The 25,338-nt window shown below is 42.5% G+C and overlaps 1 protein-coding gene across 2 annotated transcripts in view; it reads right to left on the bottom strand.

Annotated features, from left to right (window-relative positions):
* LOC144934757 (mitogen-activated protein kinase 14-like) overlaps positions 1 to 21,815 on the bottom strand; it is a 31,924-nt gene extending 10,109 nt beyond the window's left edge. The window contains exons 1-11 of one of the 2 annotated variants that reach the window (XM_078860874.1): positions 21,285 to 21,815; positions 16,089 to 16,218; positions 14,544 to 14,602; positions 12,489 to 12,600; positions 11,690 to 11,719; positions 11,514 to 11,561; positions 10,646 to 10,760; positions 9,971 to 10,042; positions 6,438 to 6,517; positions 2,845 to 2,923; positions 177 to 350 (exon numbers count right to left, since the gene is read on the bottom strand). In XM_078860874.1, the coding sequence (XP_078717000.1) occupies positions 177 to 350; positions 2,845 to 2,923; positions 6,438 to 6,517; positions 9,971 to 10,042; positions 10,646 to 10,760; positions 11,514 to 11,561; positions 11,690 to 11,719; positions 12,489 to 12,600; positions 14,544 to 14,602; positions 16,089 to 16,218; positions 21,285 to 21,403 (1,018 nt within the window). In that variant the 5' untranslated portion in view covers positions 21,404 to 21,815. Of the gene's footprint in view, positions 1 to 176; positions 351 to 2,844; positions 2,924 to 4,040; positions 4,121 to 6,437; positions 6,518 to 9,970; positions 10,043 to 10,645; positions 10,761 to 11,513; positions 11,562 to 11,689; positions 11,720 to 12,488; positions 12,601 to 14,543; positions 14,603 to 16,088; positions 16,219 to 21,284 lie in introns of both variants that reach the window. The other variant, XM_078860872.1, reaches the window with a different exon arrangement.
* Between the last annotated feature and the right edge of the window lie 3,523 nt (positions 21,816 to 25,338).

Here is a 25,338-nt window from a genome sequence, read left to right as displayed (position 1 = left end):
ACAACGATAGCTGTCAGTGTCGAGTTATATAGAATTCATGTCTTTGTCGCACATCAGGACACCAATAGTACAGCTGTAATATAATTGAAGGGAAAAACTGAAAAACTAAATCTGTAAACAAAAGAATACGCTGGTAGGGAGGTACAGCAGGGGTGTAGGGGGGGGCGATCACTTACTCCGCCACTCCTCTACGGGAAACTCCTGGTTCTCGAACGACTGGTCGTAGGGCTCGGCCTCGGGCTCGTCGTCGGGGTCGTGGTACTGAGCAAAGTACTGGTGCACGAGGGCCTCCGCCGCCGTGATGCGCTGGTCCGTGTCCAGCACCAGCATGCGCTCCAGCAGGTCCACCACTGCAGGGGCCACGTGAGAGACACGAGGTAAGAGAAGCCCCAATAGCAGCGTGCTTTGTGCTGCATGATCATTGACATCACCTGCGAGGAGCGCGGTTGGCTACGTACGGTACGAAAGAAGTTCAACTTACTTACATGGTCAATTCGACAAATTTCACTTACATCATGGGCCATAAAAGAATGCATCCGTTCCGAAGTTTAAGGTTGATGCTTCGATTCGTAGATGAACTAGTTGTTTTTTCTCCGCACTAAGCGATGCACCTTCAGTGGATGGATCATTTCGCCAGCATCCACTTAGGACTGGGTTTAATAAACAAGTCAATGCTGTATCGATTTATTGTTGAAGTAAAGTGTAATGCTCATGATACATGCATCTGATTGTGTGAAGAATTGATCGTTTAGTATTTATGCAAATTGTAATGTTACATTTAGGCTAATTAAGTGAACAAAACTGTACAATGGAGAAGATAATTCAAATATTGTAAAATAAAGACTAAAGTATTGATCATGAAATGGAGACAAACTGAACGCTTATTGAATCAAAGCGGGTGAATCTCTGAATATATGCAGAGATTAACTCCCCCAATAGTCACAGTTTAGGGACACGATATGATTAATATTTTTTTTGCCATTGTGGGGAATTTAATGCCTCTAGTGGCTGCAGGGTTTAGATTAATCGAATCATGAATTGATTCCCATATGCTTGGGCAAGTATCGAGTCCAAGAATCCATTTTAATCCATTAAGCGATGCACATTTACATGCCCAATGTCTTCAATTTACTGTTTGGGATCAACTGTTTAATTGTCCCTTCCGGACTCCGTCAGCACCAGCACTCAACGGATTCCTCCTCGGTGATCCCCAACTCCTGGCGCCTGCTTTGGACTCAACTGGTGCAGGTCACGCTCCCTCTACCCTGGCTCCGCTGCACCGTATTTCAACGTTTATCTCAAATCAGCATCTTAATGAATGGTTATATTTAGATGCTTCATAAATAAAATTGTCGTAATGCTGTCATCAATCTACGCAATGTATCGTGGTATCATTTGTATAACCAAATATGAATCGGAAAGCATTCATATTTACACACTAACTTTGACGCATGCATCTATTGAGAAAAGTGTCATGTTACTCCAATTTTAGCCCTATTAGTCCTAATGTCATTGTCATGAGAGTAAGTATCCATTCGGATCTCTTGCAATGGAGTGCAAACGTTTGCATTAGGAAGGTCCACAGAAGCAGCTTTCAAAGGTGACCTGTTCAACAGTAGAGGGCAGCATCTCACCACGCGCTCTGCCATATGACTTCGATGTTAATTGCAAGATAAACCGATATATCATTGGGCCTCCTTTGCCAGTACCAAAATATAATAGGGTTTTTCCCCTATTATTATATTTTGGTACTGGCAAAAGAGGTCCAATGATGTAGATGCTCACCCCGAGCCCTCATTACTTTGATAGTGCATTGTCTTTGAGCTGTACGCCTTTTGGCGTCATCTGGTCGAGCACCAATTGGTTCGAGGCTCAAAAGAAAGCCGTCCCTTGGTGTGGACCAATCAGTTTCAAGGACAATGCATATCTTCTTGGTTCTTTCGGTAAAGTCACGTAGAAGGGAAGTAATAAAAAAAATAATAATATTATATTATTATGTTTAATTTTTATTATTTTATTACTTCCCTTCTACGTGACTTTACCGAAAGAACCAAGAAGATGAATCCCTGCAGTCACGAAAGCTTTAAATCGAGACAATGCATATATTATCAGTGTGTTTTTTGTTTGCATTTGACTGCAAGTATTGTGGTTAATGCAGACATGAATCCTTGTAAAAAGGTTTCAGTTTTGTTGCCAGAAAAAAGGGGAAAAACCCTATTATTATAAACCGATATAGTTTTTCATGTTATCATGGGTGACTGGGCCGAGACCATAAACTTGCAACACTTTAGAATCCATTTAAATCGCGGGCGGCTATCTCAATTCTAACTCAGGACCTCAGCAGTCCCAACTCGGCGCTGTGATATAACTACCTCAAGAATCGTAATTACATTCGCAAAGTCTTGAACTTCATCAGCAGTTAGTAGCAATAACATTACCACCATTAACACTATCAATAGTTGTGAGATGAAGGAGAGACCTACAAGAGATATGAGACCTGGAGACTAGTTATAGATTAGTTATCTCACACAGATGGTATACAACTATAAACTATTTATTATTTTACCAAGGCACACCGAGCTTTCTAGCTCTTTTTGAGAAGTGACCTGGCCACAAATGATAGTTCGTTAAAGTGGCTGGTCATGTGGAAATGTATAGCAACCAAATACTCTGACGGCAGAACCTCACATGGTCTCACAGCACATAATTGCAATTTTATAACGTGACCTGCCAGACAATGCAGTTGATGAACCCTTGCTCTAGGAGCTGAATAAGCCAATCACTGAAGAACATGTGGTCTCGTGAGTTAAGTGTGCTTCCCCAGGATTAGTGGTGAACACCCACCGAGTGGGTTGGCTCCCAGGAACACATCCTTGAAGTCCCTTTTTTGCGTATAAGGCAAAGACTGGATGTAGTTTCTGGCCTGAAACAAGAAAAAGACAAATGGCTCCCTCCAAGCAGAAATTCACATCAAGAGGGGGGGGGGGCAAACGAAAGAGCAAGGAATGGGAATATGAACATGTTAGTTGTCATGCAAGTGCAAGGCATGTTAATCTTAAGTAATGATTTTAGTGCTTTGATTTGTCATCAACCACAATATTTTGATTCCATGAGAGCAAGCTGTAAATTAAGACTTATGGCTACATCCACATCTGTTTTAATATAATTGGCAAAGAGCATGAGAGAAATATTTAATCCTAAGTAAAACACCACTTGCCACCAATGCTAAAAGCTAGCTCTGCTCACAACTGAAGCATGTAGCAGGTATATACATCCATAGATATGTTCTCAGTCCACTGCTGGATGAGGGCCTCCTCACGCAACGTCGGTCGATGGGGTTAATCGATCAGTACTTCATCCCGCTGTCAGTACGGGTTAGCGAAGGTGGGCAGCATAAACGTGGTAGTTTAGTACAGGATAATGGGTTTTGCCGAACTGCCCTATGCTGCCCACAACGTAGCCCTGCGGACTGTTGTGTGCACTGGGGTCACCAATCCAAAGGCCAATCTGGCCCTCGACCCTTCTTAGCTTCTGAAATCTGATAAGAGATTAGCTCTCTGGGAGATATGGCCATAGGTGGTAGCCAGCATAACAATAATTCATCAAATGAAAAGGTTTAAATGACATGGACAGCATATCACTTCACCTGCTTGTCTAGACGCAGATGAGAGCATCAAAACAGTCACTGGCCGTTAAATTTCGATTTAAAGCTTTCGTGACTGCAGGGATTCATCTTCGTGGTTCTTTCGGTAAAGTCACGTAGAATGGAAATAATAAAATAATAAAACATAATAAAATAATTCTTACGTTTCGGTCTGTCGAGGAGACAGTCTTATTTCATTCAGACTGTCTCCTCGACAGATATGTTCTCCACCTGAGGACGTCGTGAGAATTATTTTATTATGTTTTATTTTTATTATTTGATTATTTCCATTCTACGTGACTTTACCGAAAAAACCAAGAAGATGAGTCACTGGCCGTATTATTCTTCTTCCCGAAGACGCCGGTGCTCATGTTGGACAGTAGGGGGACATCCTCACCTCTTTGCTCTGCATGCGGTCAATCAGATACTGGGGTGGGGTGCCCGTGAGCTGCAGGATTTTTACCAGCTGGTTAATGTCTAGGCCACGCGTGGAGGGGAAGGGGGGGGAAGTGTTAAGGAGCCATAAAACCAAGTGACACACACGGCGGCATCGGTGGAGATTATGAACGATTCGATGCGTAGTGGTTTAAATTACAGATTAATGAAGCCACGTGTTACAAAAAAAAAGCCATTCTCATTGAAATGTGAAATCAAATGCGCATCTGCTGCCATTTCAAGACGCACAGGTACTGCTCTTATATGCGCAAGTCACAGTCACAATATCGAGGATGCACAGGTGTCTGGCCTATTCAGTGCACTCTCCAACTTGTCAGAAGATATGGATCTTCAGTTTAAATGCAGAAATAAGGAACAAAAGGTGCCAGTAAGGGTGTTCTATGAAAACCAGTCGATTTCAAATGCCTTTAAAAGTATCTTTGACTGGAAATCATTATAGCAGCGAACGTTTGAAAAAACTGGATGCTGGGCTCATTATGTTTCTAAATGTAGCACTGTAATATGAAATGAGTGGCAGTCAAAATGGATTGATCATTGTGCAAGAGATCATAAAATTGGATTGGTTGAAGAAACAAATAGCAACATCCAGTAAACATCATTGATCATTTTCACAGAGTGAAAATTGGCTATGCAAAATGTGCACACTCTCAACACGGCAAGAATGCGTAGGTCCACCACAGCCATTCTGTTAAGCTTGCACACAAAGATGTTTCACATGCAAATCAGCATCTTCTCGGAATCAACATCGAACGGACAAGAACCAGAAATCATAACTTAAGTGTTTTGATTGAATGCCATATATACATATATATGTACAGGATATAGCTCAGAAACATATCTATATCAAATGATACACTACCCATGTAGGTGTCAGCAAGTACGAGTGCTTGTATTATATCAATAATGATTATGACTTTACTACAAGCGATCTTATATTTGCAAACATCTGCATGCATGCAGGTGTTTGCAAGATATTTTTGTATTTTTATCCAGCTTTCTTCGTGAATATTGCATCTCAAAACGGTGTAGAATTTGTAACGTGCACAGATTTCACTATGTAAAGACAATTTTTGTTCTTGGGTAGTGTTATTTCATAATTGCTTATGCCTAAAAAGTATAGAAAATGGCTATTATATGCATTCTTGCCAGTACGACGTTTGGAAGGGTCCACCATGCAGAAGTAGCAGTTGCTTGAGTGGTCAGTGGGGGTTTCCTGCCAAATTCTTGGGATAGCGAACTTCATAGCTCTCTTTTCCCCTCTGTACCATCCTAATGTGTAAGTGATTCTCGCAACATTTTTCATACGATATATTTTGTCAATAACATTGAAAATTGTAAACCATTTTTTGTTATTAAAAACTTTAACAATTTTAAAAATTAACACATTTTTTAACATTAAATTCCGAGCAACAATTGTCCATCTTACTTTCCAAAGTTATTTTGCAATGCTCGCAGATGAAATGAGGTGCCCAGGGTTTGTTTTGATCCCCGACAGGCATGCCGAAATACGCCTTGTAGGCCTCACACATCTTAGCAGATGCTTCCACAGAGTACTTTTTAGCTCGTCTTGATAAATTGGCTGCAGACATCGCAAAATGCGTCTGCCGGATGCTTGCAGCCTCTTCATGCCATCTCAGAAAAATGCAGATATGTATCCACTTAGGCAGCTGAAAATAAAGTTGTGGACTTAAGGCTCCCGTAATTACACTACTATTTATATTACTGGAAAGTTATAGAATGTTCTAGAAGTTACTCCAAGTTTACTCAGCACTGAATATATCTGGAATGTTCTGTAAAATAGTAAATTTCAAAATATCACTGTCCTGGTCACAAAAGCAAAGTTTGTGGGGAATAATAGCCATTTTCTGTACTTTTGAGGCATAAGCAAATGGGAAATAACACTTACTAAGGAAAAAAATATTTGTTAGTGTTTTCACACCGCGACAAATGGAAACCACAGACCCGGTGCCATTCATTGCCCAGCCACGGTGGGCCTCTGTTGGTATGTTTGCCTATCCACTTGTATTGTCTAGATACAAGCAGGTCAAAGGTATGTGCATTTGAGCACAAGTCGTGTTATATACCTGTGGACACCTATACTTAGTGTATCTGCAAGAATAAGACTGCTTGTATTATAAGGAGACAAGCAGTGTTATTCTAACATGTCCTCAGGGCTGCTTGCTTAACATAACAAGCTTACCCAAAAAGCAGCTAGCAAATGCTAATAGACCATGCAACGTGACACCCTGGGATTGATTTTTTGTTCTCAACATCAATACATCCGCAGCAAGAAACTATTCAAACGGATGCCCGATGCTGCCAGAAAAGGCCCACTCACAGACTCGGACGAGATTTTCTGCATCAGCCCCGGGGATGGAGTGCCGACCAGCTGCATAATGAGCTTGAGCTGATCGATGTCTAGTGTGGGTTGAGCAGCATGAAGGAAGACTCGGAGAGAGCCCTGCCTGGGGTCTTCCTCCAGCTGCTACGAATCCTCCAGTTGCTTTGTTCTTTTGCCACTTACACGTGTCAAATCGCACGAGTGATTCCCATTGCAGAACAATATGCGCTCCCACCACCAGAGGTCACCCAAGCTGACAGCAGGGCACTTTTACCTCTTTACCTTAAAAATGTTTTAATCCAGGAACTCCAGACTAAATATCAAGACTCTTGTCAAGTGGGTCGTGCATTGGGATGTTTGGTGAAGTCTTTTTTTTTAAGATTGTGTTTTCCATGTTGGAGGAAACTGGAGTGCTTGGAGAAACATACAAATAAGAGGGGATAACACACCATCATTTATGTGATCTGCAAACCCTTTTTAAATTATTTCAAACTAAGGTTAAACGCTTTATGAGTTAGCCCCGTCTGTCCATCTGCAAAGGGGGTCCGGGGGGGGGGGGCACTATAACTCATAAAGATAATCCAAAATAAACAAAATGTAAGTATAATGTAGTGTCGTTATCAAGAACTTAAATGGGCAAATTGATCCAAGAGTTGCCTAAAACTTGGAGACACCAAAATATTTTCCTCCCCCGAATATCAACCCATCATCGGCTTCTGTACTGCTATTTAAATATGATAACAAAACGCACATTGGAAAGTGACATAATCCACAAGTATGCACGATTTTAGTTTCCCCCCCCCAACTTGTTTTCCTCCAAAGTTCTAGATTAAAGACGTGTGCCACTGTACCCGGTTTACCTGATGATGATGCAACTCCCAACAAAGACACGACAAGGATTTTACTTGTCGTCACAGTTGCTCTTTTTAACACACTTACAAGGAACATCACTCCACAGGCTACGTTTTGAACACAGATGAAGCAATTCACGTGCCCCAGAGGTCAGCATTTTCATAGCCGCACATTTTTTTTACATCACAGGTTGATTCCTGGTCATTTTTATGAACGTTTACCAAAGCACATGGTCTTTTCTAAAGTAAGCATTAAAGTAGAGATTTACAATATATTGAAGGCAGACTGATATCGAAATAATTAAATAAAGAGGTCAGCGAGATCAGGATTGGGTGCTTTTGAAAAAAAATGTTATAATGAAAAGCAATATGCCAATGTGGTTAAAGAAAAAAGTTTTCCATCAATGAATATTATCTGCGAAAAAAAATGTGGACTCTGAACATAGGACAAAATCTGAAAAGTGCATAAAGTAGCATGGAGAGATGCATGCTGGAAATTACACCGAGAGACATAACAAGAAACACATAGCTCGTAGATAAAAAACGCAAATTAGACATCATATTGACTGTTATGAAAAGGGAGTTTGTTAAAAATATATTGCCAAGTGGGATGACAGCAGATGGACAAAACTGGTGAATGAATGGCAGGAATGCTCAAGAGGATGACCACCGTGGAGATGAATCGATAAGATCAGGTCATGCATGGAAGCTAAATAGATTGTGGCATCGCAGGACCATGAAGGGCAATAATCTAGGGAGGCCTTCATCCAGCAGTGGATAAATCATAGATGATGTAATCGCATATCAAAGAGATAATTATCTTTTAATAACGATTCCTGTAGCTGCTTAATGCTCTCCCTCTGGCAAACACAACACAGCAGGGCATGGAACGCCGTAAAAAATTGGGTCACAATGACATTGCACATTGGAGAAACCAACCTCACAAATTCAAACCCATTCATGCAATAAAACACATCAAAACAGCATCCCGGCACTATGCGGCATGTCAAGCATCATCATCCCTCGTTCCGTGCTAGCTCTTCATAAAGAGATGAAATTGAAAATGACCGGTGACCTACATAGAATTCAGCCGCATTCTTTCCACCACCAACTCACACTTGCAATGACTTCTGCTATTACACATGCCGTTATTATTGTTAAAAAATGTTTTACTTTGTTCAAACACGAACTGCTCAGGGCGTTTCAAGATTATTTTTAAAAGGTGTGGTAAACTCCCTGTTGGGGATTTTGTTGCTTGTGGAAGTCAACAGCAGCACATATTCCACACGTGCAAAGAGATAACGCTCAAAATATTCAGACAGGTCTATAAATTTCAATAATAAATCTACAAGAATTAATTCACAAATATAACTGTTGCCATCTTCTACAATGTGTTGTTGATAAATCCCTTAAATTTACAAGACTGTTTAAATTTCCATCGCCAGCATTCACGTACTGTAAATTATGAAGGTTCCCAGTGAAATACAATCGTAAACATTCACGCAGAGAAATACACGCACAAGTAAAAACCACTACTGTTTAGGTTGGTAATAAAATCGTGGCTCTTTCCAGTGGGGAAAGTTAAATGAAAAACTGTTAATCATTCAGTATAGAAAGAAAAAAAACAAGACGGCATCATCTTTCTCGAATAGTGTTCGCTGTTCATTTTCTGTTCAATGAATGCCTCCCGGTCACATTTTGCAACATGACCGACGCCCAAGCCTCACCACCCTCGCTTGCCTTTTTTTTCCATCACAACCACAAATATGAAATAAATGCCGAAGGAAGTTTGATTGGTTACACATTTCTAACCTCAACTGGGCAAGGCATACTGCTGGAAAGTTATGACTGTTACAAAACCTTTTATGAAGCACGTGTCTCACAAGACTAATGGATTAATGTACACAAAGTAAGGCGACCCAAAGAATTCCCAAAGTTTCATATTACCTTTTTCAAGACAGTCAAATGACCCCCGTCTCCACAGTGGCTCAGTAGGATGTCAACATGTGAGTCATGTTCAGATATTCCCCTCCAAGACATAGGGATGAGTCATGGTGCCAATTGCAAAGAGTTTAAGGGTAATTCTCCCTTGGCACAATGGTTACACCCGTTTGAATTAGAATCCAAAAAAGAGTGAGCCACAGGAAGTTGTGTGGAAAGTATGAACAATGACAATGCCTATGGCTCAAAAACAAACGATACGAGCAGTGCTAGATAGCTGCATATTCTGTGGTTCAATGCTTACAACTAGCCAGATATGTTCTTGGAAATCACCATAACGATACCATCTGCTTTAACCTGCTGCATAAATTGCACGTGATGTCATCACCATTCACAAGAATATGCTAGCGTGCGTATCACAGCCCAAAATACAATAATGAAAATTACACAAGCATAAAACATGTAAAACAGTTCCTATGTTAGCAATGCTCTCAAGGTTGTACATGTAAAAATCAAGTTCACAACATAACAAAGAACGTAAAAAAAACTACGTTTTAATCCTGTTAGAATTTCAGTAATAACTGAAATCCTTATTTTATGTAATAAATTTCCAATTCAGTTACCTTCAATAGAAATTTCCAATTGAAAAGCTCTACCGACATAAAACACCCATACCTTACCAGCGTAGATGAATGCGTTTAAAATTTAAGCTTTGTCACCAATCACCAGAAAGGATACGATCTGTGCCAGGGAAGAGCGTCCTTCCCGTCAATAATTCAGCCATGATGCAGCCCACAGACCAAATGTCGACTGGAACAGAGCAAATAGAAGCATTTAACAACCGTTGGCATGTTGGATGAGGATAGAATGTTCATAAACTTAATTAACAATATTCTGATAGTCCTGTATGTCCCAAACACAAAACAGGCAGTAACAAAAGAGACCTGTTTAATAATAGTTTGGAGCGTGAGATTCAATTAGAGGATCCCCAGCGGTGCCTGGTTTAGTATTCGATCAGGAAGAAAATTTAACTTTTTGAGCTTCCAACCACACCTAGCATGAGTAAACTTCATCTTCTTTAAAGCACAACTCTAAGTTTGCCATTGGGTCACACGGACGTTAATTATTATGCCATCAGAAATGTACCACATTAGTAACATCAAGATCGTCAAATATACTTACAAATGAAAGCATGCTGAATTTGTTAGTCAAGAATGCAGTTACAAATTAACCATATGCCCCCAAAACTGCATTGCGAAACAATACACTGAACAGATTACAGTGTCATTTTAAATGCAAATTAAAAAACAATCTTCAAATAGGAAGAAAAACATTGTGAAACTACTGGTATTTCGAGGCAAGTGAGCTGCATGTTCCCAAGAACGTGGGTGTCCGAGCCATCTTATCGAGCACCTGTCTGGTTGTAGTGCATCCAGTTGAGCATGATCTCGGGCGCACGGTACCAGCGGGTGGCGACGTAGCCCGTCATTTCATCGTCCGCGTGCCGCGCCAGCCCAAAGTCAAGGATCTGTTAAGGGTACGGGAGTGGAGGGTGAAAATGGTGTGCAGACATTGAGCCCTTGCAACGGTTTAAGGGGTTATTGACCAGTAAATTCCGCAAAAATGCAGAATTACTCAAACGGAAACGTGGCGCATGCGCTTTAGCAATGCAAAACTGTAAAAATAATTTTATATTTGTCATGAGTTCAACCTTGAGAACAGCAGTAAAGTATAGACTGGTTTTTTTTTTACACGTATATAATTTTCATGATAGGGTTTGGGGCTTTTACAATGAGACATGTGCGTGTATTTTCTGCAGATCTGACACTTTTGAATGGATATATAATTAAGTGCAGTTACAATTTGGCTGGCCGAGTATGATTAGGTTGTTTGCAGTGAGCTTTTGTATGACATTTTAGTCTACTTCACACTAATTGCTCATTAACAGCTACATACATTAATGCACAGGCTGTTTATACAGCCACGAGCATTTTTCCATGTCTCAGCACAATTATTCTAGTTTTGAAGACATGCATGTTAATTAAAAAAAAGCCCAGAGATATACACGGCAGCCCTCATTGTGATAAGGAAATATACTAATTGGTTGTGGTAATCTATATTATATGTTAGGGGAAAAAACACATTTGTCTAAATATGCATAAGGTTGCTGTTGTAAGGTGGAGGCCTTCAAAAACACAAGCCTTCCGCCTACTCTGCAATAAATGTATGTAAATCTCTAGGAATGTGCGTGCAGGACTTTTTGCATCAGAAGCAATCATACTTTTAGCTCGCAGTCTTCATTCACTGCCAAATTGCTGGGTTTCAGGTCCTGAAAAATAAAAAAATGAGAATACTGCACATCAGCAAGACTAACACACAAGAAATGTAATACAATCATGTTAAAATACAATCATATAGAAAAATTACAAACAAAGAGGCAATAAATAAAAGATTTACCCTGTGAATGATCCCAGCTGAGTGAATGTACTGCACAGGGGATTACAAGAGAACAATACAAATGCCATTAAAACAATAGCCACAACAATAATGGGAAATAAATTACAATGTTAAGTTCCTTCATGTTTTCAAGATCCTTATCATGCATTGTTACGATCTCACCGAGGCAGTTAGCCTATGGAACCCCCTTCTGTCGAGAGTGCTATTTCAGTGTTGTAACTTTAGAGCGACTCTTTTGCACTGCGCCCAAAAATGTGAATCTCAACCGATGCACATGAGATAACGTGTAATGAGCAGCTTCACAGCCGACTGCACTCTCAAAGCATGCATTTTAACAGTGGCACGTAGAGACCAGCTTTGTATTGGAACGAGCATGAACATTCACAAACTCCAAGAGTGCAGCTTATCTCAAACACATTTTCCAAAACATGATCTTTGCGTCCACTTAATGTGTGCAGCCTATAATGTGCTCGTGTGTTTAACAAAGGAGTGTTTATACATCGTGGGGGGGTTTCTGGTAGATACATGAAGTTTTGGCACATCCAGGGGTATCAACATTTAAATCAGACACATAACCTTGAAATGAGCCGATCAAAAGATAAATTTCAAAGATAAAAATGTGGTCTGCGAAGTGCAATACAATCAGGAGAAAGCTGAAACTGTCATGAAAGGGACATCATAACATTGACAGCATTAATAGTAAACCTTCCTAAGTGGGGCTAGATCATCAGGACAAGCTGTTAAGTAACAGCGTAATGACATTTTAAACTGAGAAACCTGTGAGTAATTGTAAACGCACCTTGAGCCCCCGAAGGATCTGATAAACCAGGAACTGCACGTGGTCATCTGTAAGTTTCTGACATTTCACGATGTTGTTGAGGTCAGCGCCCATCAGATCTGTCACAAGATACCTACATAATGCACGCATAAAAGAGACAAATATCCCCCAAGCTCTTTAATCGACGACTGCCAACCGTAAATACTGTAAAAGCCAGCACCTGTTGAGGCTGGAATGTTACAAGATAAGAGTGGCGTGGTGCTGACCACGCCAGACCACTTTATTCCCACCAGTACCAGTGTATACACACCACATTTTCTTTTCTTTAAAAGCACGAGGCTTAAAAGTTTCATGTTATTCAATTTTACCGTTTTCATAATTTAAATTGATGTAAAGTTGGAACTTTCATCTTTCCATTTGAATGCACTGTCAGTATCCAGTTTCTAATCTAGACGATTATTTTTGCAGCAGTTTTGACGCTGATATCATATTGACACATGTGCTGCCATTCACATCATGTTTATCTCTACCGAGTGTTCTGACCAACTTGCACATTCTTAGAGATTGTGAAATTCATGGACAGCGGCACCAGTCCTGGTTTTTGGGTTTGTTTAGTATGACAGCACAACAACAAATACCATATGTTTGTGATGAATTTGCTACAGTTTTGCTGTGCTGAATGTCTTATAATGGGACCCAACTGAGCATCTGTGATGCGGACAAAAGGGTCATGGATTGAGACCTAACGTATATAACATGCAGAAAGTGGCTGAAGGCTGACTGACAGGGATGCGCAAGTAGGTAATGACCAGCGGGCCATTTGAACAGGGGCTTGGAAAGACTGCGGTAATTTTGTTGACTGCAACACACTTATGGACGCACGCTGTTAACCGAGACGGGCAAAGTAGAGCCCTCACAGGACGGAACGTGCCATGAAGCCACGTTACGGAGTCTGGCACACAGTGCGTCCCCCCCTATCATTAAATGGGACGTGCCAACACGCATGCTGGCCATTGATGGCACACACCCACTTGCAGCGAAAAGCTGGGACAGGCGCTACATGCGTGAATAAGCAACTGCTTATGTGGGGCAGACAAAAACAAGGTTTGAAGTACTAAGCTAGACAAAACATTTGAGAATTACCGATTAAGAATAGGTGGCCTGGGAAACAAAATACTAAGTAAAACGAAGATAAAATTACCCAGTTAGTGTAAAGAACTCGGGAGATATTACATTTATCTACGGATGATGATGATGGCAGTGCTGGATTGAATGTGATACAAATTAGATTTATCGAGTGAATGTTAAAATGACCTGGACCGCCGAAAGACTGAAGATCATTATGTTGCAGTGAAATGTGAATGGCAGTGTTGATTCAACGTGATAGAAGCTCATTCATGCAATTTACTCAAATCTCATTCTGAAAATGCCTATATATAACAAATAAAATGCAGGTGAAAATTACCAAGTCGAACATCCTCAGAACATAAATTTGTGCAAAGGTCTGAATCTCGGCATGGAAGTTGGCGGGCTGCTTACAGTAAGCACCAGAGTTCATTACCGTACTCATATCCACTCATTTAAACAGTTGTGGTCTTGGAGCAGCCTGCTCAAGCATAGCTGCAATCTAGCTATGCAAGAATGAGCCGCTGATAATTTCTTCTACACGACCGCACGTTAAAAGTAGCTTACAAACCTACAGATTCTTAGAATAACAATCTTTTGGGAAGAAATATAGAGCAACACGTGTAAACATATACTATGGACAATATTATTTATGTTGCAAAGCAGCATGGAAAATAAGCAATATATATTTTGAGTTTCAAGCATCCCCAGAGCAGATATACAGGGAAATCATCATGAACTGTAGCTCAGAAGCCAAAACACAGCTGTCTGTAGCAGAAAAAAAGCAAACGTCCACAGGTAAACAATGTTTTCTAATGTTTTCAGGCTACAACGGTGTGACGTCAAGGTGGGACAATTGATCAGATATGAGTTTATTGCATGTCAGCAGGGGCGACATTCACGCAACGCCTTGTTAAAATCGTCACGGCCCTCGCTCTCGCATCCACTTACAGGTCGTCAAACTCCTCCAGCGACGAGTTTGGGGTGAACACATCCATTAGACCAATGACCTGCAGGAAAATAAAAAGCAGCATCACTACTGCCACACGAGCAGAACTCCAAATGGCAGACAGGCAAGGCACGGTTCTTTCATCCGCAACATAAACACGTTTCTACCACTGCCGCCGCACCCTTGCCCTTTGGCAACGTTCGCACATGAGCACCAGAGAACCTTCATCAACCACCAGAGCGTCCAAGGATATATATTATTGGTAGGAACCTCCTGGTTACACCAACCCACAGGGGATTATTGTGTCCGTCTGCATCCAAAAATGGGAGGGGTGGGGCTGGGTGGAGAGGGGAGGGTGGGGAGGGGCTGGGTGGGGAGGGTGGGGATGGGTGTGGGGTGGGAGGGGTGGGGCTGGGTGGGGAGGGGCTGGTTACCCCGTGGTGCCGTTATAAAACTCAACGTTTAACCTACTCACGCCGGCTTGTGCCCGCCCTCACAGTCGGCCATATTTGCGGAATACACCACGCCGCCTTTGACCCTGGCCGTTGGCCGAGCAACCCAACATTCCTACCAGCTCCCTCTGCAGGAATGTGTTTAAATTGTGCATTGCATATCCATGCAAACCAGCACGGAAGTGTTGTTACGCGACGCATCCTACAGCGAAACTCAGAGCGAAGGCGTTTTGTTTTGAAAAGGGCACACATGCATATCCCACACTGCACGTCCCTTGTGCAACGCAATGCTCGACAGCGTCTGGCTGTAGAATAACAACAACGGACAGGGTAGATAAGCCGTCTCTAGGTTGACGCTTGGATAATTGACACGCCTGAGCGCTAAATATCAAATCAAGGTGCCCTGAGGACATCTGATAGCAAGGCAGCATTACTTGTGGTTTGCTTGCAAGGAAGACCGTTTGCTTTTTTAATAAAAATAAAAAGCGGTCTTGTGGAAAAATATTCTAAACTGCACTTTGCGTAAACATAAAAGCAAAGCATAGCAGACCGATATTGATGGACTCTAGCAGTTGCATAATATGATGAACGCAATATTATTTTTCCAAAAATATAACGAACGCAATATTATTTCGTCAAAAAGCAATGAGTGAAAATGTGTATATTTTGTAACCATTACATTCTTTAAATGTTTGCACAGAATCTCATGTAAAAAGCAAGCTTTTTACCGACCCCCTGCATCCCATCATCTGCAAATAAATAAGACGTGCAATATACAAAGCATTCACCAGCAAATGTATTATGTAAATAAATAAATATATTTCCTAAACCCTTTCAAATGAATACAATTTAAGGCACAGGATAATGGAATCCAATGGAAGGGTTGGGTCACTCTGGACAGATAATACCTGACTGGGCACGCCGCACCCAAGGGGCCTCGGAAACAACGAACCGGCAAATCCATAGCATTGAGTCATTTGGAAATAGTAATATTAATAAATTAAACTTTCATTGAGGTCCGCGCGACTACTTGGCGTCCTCATACGTCCACCACTCGACGTTAACGCCATCGTCTCTCGGGCAAGCAAGGCTCACGTTCTCATGCTTCATGTGCTTGAGCAGTCGCAGCTCGCGGTACGTCCGCTTGGCGTGGATGACGGACTGGAAAGGCCGCGAGAGCTTCTTCACGGCCACCTTCATGCTCGTCTTGGTGTCGAGCGATGAGCTGCCACGGCAAAGGAACCACAGCAGTCTCGGTCGTCACGCGCGCCTCCAATGGCACCGGAGAAAGCACTTTTTTCAATTGCATCCTTCCTGTCCTCCAGCTTGTTCAATCCAATGAAAACATGTTGCCACGATTGAGTAACCAAGTTGTGATATTTGTATTGAACAAGGGCACAAACACACTCTAGTTAAGTGGCTTAAGCTCTGGAGCAAGTTATCTTGAACATTTGCACCACCCCAGCACTAATCTCATCTCGGCAAGCTCTGTCAGCTGCATGGCTAAGTTGTCTGCGTTGTGATGTCAATGACAAATTAACAGTGTTTAATATATCATGCTCTTAATGCTGTATACACCTTGCTGTATATATATACACAAGAGGTGCTGCAACTGCTAATTGAATGAGAGTGGTAGAAAACAATCAACGTGAGCTGGGGAATTTACTAATTCAAGGGAAACTTTCAAGTCATTAGTCTAAAAGCATCTCCAACCATTTAATTGATTTTGGAATTAAAATAAAAACCACGAGTAATGAGAAAATCAATCGCCAAGCAAAAATATCTTCAGACAGCTTAACAGAAGCCAATATTAAGGAACAAATAAGCGTATGATGAATCGTACTCAAAATGGCAGTATACTTGTAAGACTATTAATATCGGTGCACTGGTGGTAAAGTGTCGAAGCAATTTAGAAAGATTTCAACGAAGTTGACTCGCTACAAATGACAAGGGATGTTTGGATTCAATGGTTATGGCAACGAGCTAATAGTCAGAACATGGATTGGATGACAAGCCTTTCATAAAATAAAATGAATAGCCTTTGGCAGTGTAAGATTCTGGAGAGCATGGCAACTTAGGAACAAAACCAGTGGACACACCAGCAACCTTGAGAGGTAACCGTGCGCAAAAGGGATGTGGAATGTGGGCGAGAAGCACTGATGAAATCGGAGTGCACGTGGAAGTGAAAACTGCAGCTACAAAAGGCTAGAAGAGCAGGTGGTTTCCAACAAAGGAAGAATTACTCCAGCAGATGAAAATTTACAAAAAAAAGGATGTTAGAATGTTGAATTTGCGTGAAGTTGGTGCACTCTAAGAGTTTTGACTCGATAAATGTCGTGAACACTTTACAAATACAAGCCGAGCAAGGTCAATAATTGTACTGTATTACGTCACGAGCTCGCTGTGCTACTCATTATGCAAACAATGCTAAAGAGAGGTTTAAGAAACGCACCGCTTTAAGCATAACTTAGGGCAAATTTGATAAGATAGTTACTTTGATGGCAAGTCAAGAGGGAGCTGTGTATTCAGTCAATAAAGTTCTGATGCAGGTTCATGCATCTTTATCCACAAATGCGTAAAATCAATGTGCACTTGAAGTGTTCCCGGCAAGCACAAAAGGACATTGAGAATGGCTGCGACATAAATATTCCATGCCTCCTTTGCACACAGCACAGAATGCAACATATACTCTTAATTAGTAACAGCAACAACCAAGTGCCACTGTACTGTACAACAAAGTTGGAGCCTTGTGCAACCCTCAAGCGCGCACAACAGTAAAGCGCTGTTTTAAATAAACATGAAGAAAAAAAACCCAAGCTCTTTAGGAAATGGTGGAGAGGGATTGCAGTTCTCTGCAGTTTCTAAATTATGACAGGACACGTTGTGCAAACGATTTCACGGAACAGAACTAAAATAAAACACCAAAAAAGAACACTTAAGAGTTGACATCGTCGTTTGCAATGGGGCCCCCACGCCTCCCCAAGACTTCTAACGCAACAGAGCAAGGCTGGCAACTCCGAAACGTCACAAAAATGGGACCACTTTAAAAAAAAAACCACACAAAGCATCGGTGCAATAACCAACGAATGCATTTTCCGGAGGGCCACTTGTGCAGCCCCATCAAGGTTATTTCAGTCTAAACGAGCTGGGGGGGAGGAGGAGGAGGACTGGCGCACAGGGGAGGAGGGGGCCGCAGACAGGACAGTGTGTTCCTGTTGCTAGCGTTCACTCCACGAGCTCGGCACATTTACATAACACAGGAGGGCGCAAGCCCTGCAACGTGGGGGCATATGCTACGACAACTACGTCGTTTGTCCTTTTAAGATCTCTCTCCCGTTTGCTGTTGACGAGACGCGCGCATGTGCGCTCTCTCGCGACAAAAGTGCATCATTCCTCGTCGCCCACATGCTTAATGAATCATTGCAAAGCGGTGGCCACGAAGTGAATAAATTACTCACTCCCCCCCAAAGCTCCTAAACCCTATGTGGCCTAAATAGAAATGAAATGCTCCCATCTTGCTCAAAAAGCCACGAACACGCACGTGATGCACACTCATCGCGGAATGGAAACAAGTTGCAGAATTAAACTGAAATGTGTTGACAAACAAACACCCAATACAGTACTCACCTTACCAAATATGCAAGTATCATACAATGGAAGCTAAAATGCACTCAAGACAATGGACATGTGCGGACTAAATGTTAACAATGCACTTTACTAAAGCACATTGGCTCAGCAGTCAGAGACGTGTTTTTTTACAGCTGGCAATCTCAAATGAAGTGCTACTGTAACTATCTCAATTATAGTATTGACTACGTTCATTCACAACAATGCTGAAATCAAAGTCGCAGTATCAAGCCTTGCTTTGGCACAATAACATTTCTCCCTTTTATCTTCAAGCGATTAGATTACCTAGAGCACTCAATTATGCTCGATGCAAGTCATACTTCCCTTGCATCATCACCGATGTTGTATATGCACCAATCACTCCGTGCATGTACTCGAATTATTTTGGACACACGGTGACATGCGCGTTCTTTCATTTTACGATCGTCACTATTGTAGTGTGCTGCATGTGCCTTTCATTTTCGTGGACCTCCCTAGGAACAAAAGGCGTTCTGTTACAATGTGCTTCGTTGTGTTAATGTAACCAGCGATGCACGCATCTCGTTTTCGGGGGTATTTCAGCCTCCACCAAGTTCATGGGCACGAGCGTTGACTGCCAAGCTTAATCAAATATAAATTTGCCCAAAGCAGAGCTCCTATTAAAATGTCCCGAGTGCACGCAGGTGAGATTATATTGCAAGTCCATTCACTTGTTTAAATCTGTCCCCGTGTCTTGCACGTGCATCTGCTGACTGATGTGCAAAGATGGCCAGAGTCAGAACCCCCTGCCCATGATTTGCCTATCCCTGCCGTTTAAAAATGGAAACGACAATGGGCAACTTTACGCGTGCAAGGACACAAAAAAGTGGCAACAATGCCACTGTATATGAACAAAGAGTCGTGAAATTCCCAAACAATGGCTTTCATGCAGTTTGATGCGATACGTCTGTGGCTGCCTAGCAATGAGACGGTCTACTGAATGTAGGCAAGAGACAATCGCCGCAGAAATGAGTTACGTAACGCGAATCTATGACCCATTATAAAAGAATGAAATCCAATCCCGTGTCATCCCACTGCTGGGCGACGACCGATTGACCCCAACTTCGTCACGGCTGGTCAGTGTGGGTTGGGTGAGGAGGGGTAGGATGCTTGATAAGGTTTATGAAAAGTCAGAAACATGATAATTTCTCACATTAACATCACTCGCTCCGGCCAATTCTTTATGACCCTTGAGCTACACTCATTTAAATTTTTTTAAAAACAGTCTGCATCAGCAACAGACCATGCTTTCCCACCTGATGATGGACGCTTGTGTTGCGCCCGAAACGTCGTGATTTATATTTTATACCTACGTGACTTTACCGAAAGAACCAAAGAGTATGGCTCGCGAGAGTAGTTTATAGAGGCGTGAGGACACCAGGAAGTTATCAAAACAAAGCACCGCATTAGGCACAAGCTTTGGTGCGACTCCCAAACACTGCAAGTTGATGGAACCGGACGCCAACCAATGACACAGTAATGCAACAGTAATTAATGTAATATGGCAAGCCATATAATGTATTCCCAGATAACCTTTGTAAATGAGACTACCCTCCTGGCCACATGCGTTCTCGCCTGGTTAAATAAACTCGACAATTCGATCAACAACAAAGGCATAACATGGGCAAATGCCGAACATTGGCTTCCTCTAGTTTGATGCAAAGACTTATTTGGCAACATAACTTTGCAGATTTTCAATTAGCACAGAAGAAAAAAAACCATAAAACAAGATTAATTATCTACGTACGAATATTCGTGGAAACTCAATTACACAAATTCGAAACATTTGCTCGCAGCAGTTTGGCCAAAGAATCGTGGCACCATACCATAGGGAACGCGCCAAAACAGTTTGATAACCATATTGCAATCGTAGTGCAATGATACTAATTAAAATAATGAAAGTTGATGATAATAAGTTTGGCCCGTGGATGATGCGATCGACAAGCATTTGGGACGACTGTACAGCTGAACAATATGATAGTAATACCAGTACTGTATTGCAATACTGAAATGCATTAATGACAGGTAATGACACTGACTCACAACTGTTTTTTCAATGAATACTTCTACGATTAAGTGTCCCCTTTGCAAGCTAAACGTTGCATACGCTCCAGTCAAATTAAACATGACTCAAAGCCCAAACGGGGTGTGGGACCGATTGCTCATCTTCACACAGCAAAACAAGTGGCACTTGTCCACATTCTCATGGCAGGGCCTAGTCCAAAAACCACAAATTACTCGCACAAACACAACGGCACATCAACACACTGCACTTCGATTTTACGAAAACAGCAGAAAATGCACCGAGTGAGTGCCAATTTTTGCAAACTTGCATGGCTTCAAGTCTCCTCCTCCACGTGGTGCACAGCGGCCCAGCAACAAGATGCCACCACCACCACCAAGATGCCACCACCACCACCAAGATGCCACCACCACCACCAAGATGCCACCACCACCACCAAGACGCCACCACCACCACGTACAGTGCAACTTGCAACGCGTCCGCATCATAACGGTGGTGACCACAACAGGGACGCGTCAACGAGCCGTGCATTAGGGCCGCTAACACGTCCATCGGAATGGAATCTGACGACGACGACGACGATGATGGTAATAACGTTGATTATTAATAATAATAACACTTACCACACCGATCCGTAAGCTCCGGAGCCCACCGAAATGAGGTTCACGTATCTGCGCGGCACCTCCCACACGGTCTTGTTCAACTCCTGCCGACAGAAGCCTTCCTTCACGTCCGAAGACATTGTCGTGGGTGTGAGGACGGACTTCTTGATTTTTTTTGAAAAAAAACGGGAAAATGAAAAAAAACTAATAAGGATGGCAACCCCCTACCCCCCAACACACAGCAGCAGACAACGCGTTGCTAATTAATGTTCGCCACAAGGCGGTGGTGGTGCTGCGGCGTGGCTGGGTTAGAACCGTAACCCTCCCACACGGCCACTCGAAACCCGCAGCAATAAAAACTTAAACCACCGCACTTGGCAAACAACAAATTAGCCCTGGCTAATTTCCCGCCTTCTTTATTTACGGTACGCGGCAACTGCTTCTTTTTTTTATATCGATCAATCGATAGGCTGCGTGAGCTCCGTCCTCCTGCAGCTCAGCCACAGCGCACCAACCCAACCCACCACCCACCGCTCCTAACAGCCAATTTAAAGTTTTTTTTCTTATATGGGGCGCGCCTTTTAGATTTCACAACACGGATGCGCCGATAACTCACCGGGCACTCGCAAGCCCATTGGCTGGAGAGCGCGTGACAGGCAGTGGGGGTGGGTGGGGGGGGGGTTGGCGGCGGCGGCGGGGGAAGCGAGCGCGGCTGTGATTGGTTCGCCGGGACGCGGCGCGCCTTATCCGCGGTGGGGAATGCAATCGGGCCAAATTTGGTGACACCCGGCGAGGCGTGACGTCACTGGGCGTGACGTCAGCGGGGTGACTCATGCGGTGGTCAGAAGTCAACCCCACGGTTGCTTAAGGCAGGAAGGGAGCACGCGTTGACTGCCTACTTGTGACGCCTGTAAATTATAAGATGCAGCTTCATCCTGCGTCCTGACATCGGGTGTGGGGGAAAAAATGTTGTTCAGTCAGCCAAGCCCAACGGTTTTCCAAAAACACCACCGTATTAATGTAAGATTAAAGACAAGCCCACAATGTTGAATGTGGCCATGCACATCAAATTATTGACCGAAAAGTACACCCAATATAGAGGCTCACACACTAATAGGATAGATTAACACTGACCTGAAAAAATATATGCGACGTTTTGGGCAGTGACCCTTCTTCATAACACATAGAGATGCATAGGATACCCTTGAGTATACATTGAAGACAAACCACACACAAGTACGATTGTAGCCACGAAACCCAAACGATGCACCACGTAGTACACCACTCACATGTGCCACAACGGAGGACGAGCAAATCACATGAACTCTCTCCTGAAGCCCACTCGTGGCTAGCAGATGTCGTGGCTTTGGCTTTAATCCCTGACCTTTTTAAACGTCACCCTTGATTTAAGATCTCCCTTTTTTTCTTGCACGTGTGTGTTACCTGCTGGTGTTACTTGAATGGTGCATGCACTACTTGAAGGTTGTTTTTCTCCAGTGTGTTTGCTACTCAGTGTCTGCAACGTGATGATTTATTCGCTGCTGTAACTTCCCTTCTTTCACCAACGTCATTTGCGGGTAATTCTTGTAAAAAAACTGAAGGCTGAATGTTACTTAACCGGGAAGAAAGCCTCACTCAATACTCCAGGAAACATTGCTGTGCTGCCATCTTGTGGTAAATGTTCCCCCTTCCCAAATCTGCGTGATCAACCAACTCTTTGACTTCAACGTTCAACAAGTAACAGTGTATAATGGCATAATGACACCAATTAGTGCTGATTAGCGCTCACTTCTCCAGGAACGCATCTTGAGCGCTAAGCGAGGTCTGCCTGTATTTGGGGATGCTGCCTCGACAGGAGTGCACAACCACACAACAACAAAACATTCGTCAATAACAAGAGTTGTTTTGCTATGAAAAATAGTAATAGCCTATTATAAATGTTTATAACAATAGTTGTTTTTTTTATAACAAGAGTTGTTTTGCTATGAAAAATGGTAATTGCCTATTATACATATTTAGCAATTCAAGGCCGCAGTGTTATTGACGAGTGTGTTGAGTTTCCTGTCTTCAAAGGTCTGGATTTCATATGCGTACGGAGGGTGGGGGGGGGATGCGTGACGTCAGCAGGCACACTGCGTGACGCTCCGCATGCGGGTTACATCACAGATGTGACGTCACAGATGTGACAGGTGTGATGTCACCGCTCACTTGCCGTGTAAAATATATGCATTATTGCGCCCCCCGTCCCCCCTCCCAAATTATAAAAGTCTATTTTTATACTTTTAGCATTGTGTACAGTCTGGAAGCTACCCACATGCCAAATTTCAAGTTTGTTGCATGTCGGGAAGTATGCTAAACATTTCGAACAGACACACATATCCCTTTTATATATCGATGATGATGATGATATTTTAAAACAAGTTTAACAGACACGTCAGCTGGGTCTCATGACCGATTTTTTCAATCATGCCTTATAGGCGCCCTCTGCTGGACACTACTAAATAAAGGCTAAGTGTTGTGGACCGAAGCTTTCTAAAGCCCCAGTGATTCAGAGCCAACCGTACAAATACATTTTTAACGATATCGATACCACGGATACCACTTTGAAAATAACGCGTGTAATCGTCTGTGACTTTAGAAAGGTCCCATATTTGATCAGAGGTCTTTACATGCTGTGTTGATGTGAGTCGGGGAGGGAGGTCTTGTGTAATGTGACATTGACAGACTCGTATGTTGAACTTCTTTAGCACCGTACGTAGTCAACCGTGCTCATCGGAGACACGGGGGAGGATTACAAACTAAACAGAAAAAGCAGTTCTAAACAAATTAGTTTTTAATCGAGGCCCTAAACTAAACTATTTCTATTTTACCAGGTAAGGCTCACTGAGCTACATCGCTCTTTTTTAGAAACGATATGGCCACAAATGATAGCTCAACGAAGTGACCTATCGTGTGGAAATGTATAGCAGCCAAATACTCTAAATGTATGTTTCTAAACGTGGAGGGAAACCCCGGAGGAACCGGAGAAAATCCACACGACTACGGTGAGAACATGCAAACTACAAATATACAGCAGGCGTCAGGGTCGGGATCGAACCCACGACCTCCTATATACCAGGAGAGGTATTTAACATCTCGCCACTTTGGCGCCCTGACCTGCATGACTCAAGCCGACCCTGTATGATTCAAGCCTACCCTGCATGAGTCAAGCCTACCCTGCATGAGTCAAATCTACCCTGTATGAGTCAAGCCTACCGTGTATGAGTCAAGCCTACCCTGTATGATTCAAGCCTACCCTATATGACTCAAGCCTACCCTATATGACTCAAGCCTACTCTATATGACTCAAGCCTACCCTGTATGATTCAAGCCTACCCTGTATGATTCAAGCCTACCCTATATGATTCAAGCCTACCCTGCATGAGTCAAGCCTACCCTATATAATTCAAGCCTACCCTGCATGATTCAAACCTACCCTGCATGAGTCAAGCCTACCCTGTATGACTCAAGTCTACCCTATATGATTCAAGCCAACCCTATATGAGTCAAGCCTACCCTATATGATTCAAGTCTACCCTATATGATTCAAGCCTACCCTATATGACTCAAGCCTACCCTGTATGATTCAAGCCTACCCTGTACTACTCAAGTTTTCAAGTTTAATTTATTTGGTATAGCCCTGTGAGCCATTCGGCTCTTTAATCGGGTGCAACCGCAACAAACAAAAAACAAAAACATGAACAAGAAAACATCTTAAAGTGACTATGTGCAAATAGAAAATCCAAGAAAAGACAGCAATTTTTTTCAGAAAAAGCACCGTACACCAACGCTGTGTGCAAAAATCCCAGTGGGATGCAATTCAAACAACAACAACAACCACAAGACAACTTAGATTAAGGCCATCAGTCTAACTCTGTACTACAACAAACAAACATGGCCAAACCAAAAAACTTTTCGAAAATCACCAAAATAAAGCCTTAAAAGCAATGAAACAGTGACCATAGGAACTGTGGCCGAATTTTCACAATAAACGACGTCAACAACATGTACTACCAAACTCTGCAGCCATAGCTGG

Source organism: Lampetra fluviatilis, chromosome 11 (genome assembly GCF_964198595.1).
Source record: "Lampetra fluviatilis chromosome 11, kcLamFluv1.1, whole genome shotgun sequence".
Lineage (NCBI taxonomy): Eukaryota > Metazoa > Chordata > Hyperoartia > Petromyzontiformes > Petromyzontidae > Lampetra > Lampetra fluviatilis.
Note: the sequence above shows the minus strand (reverse complement) of the source record. Positions and strands in the feature narration are given on the sequence as shown.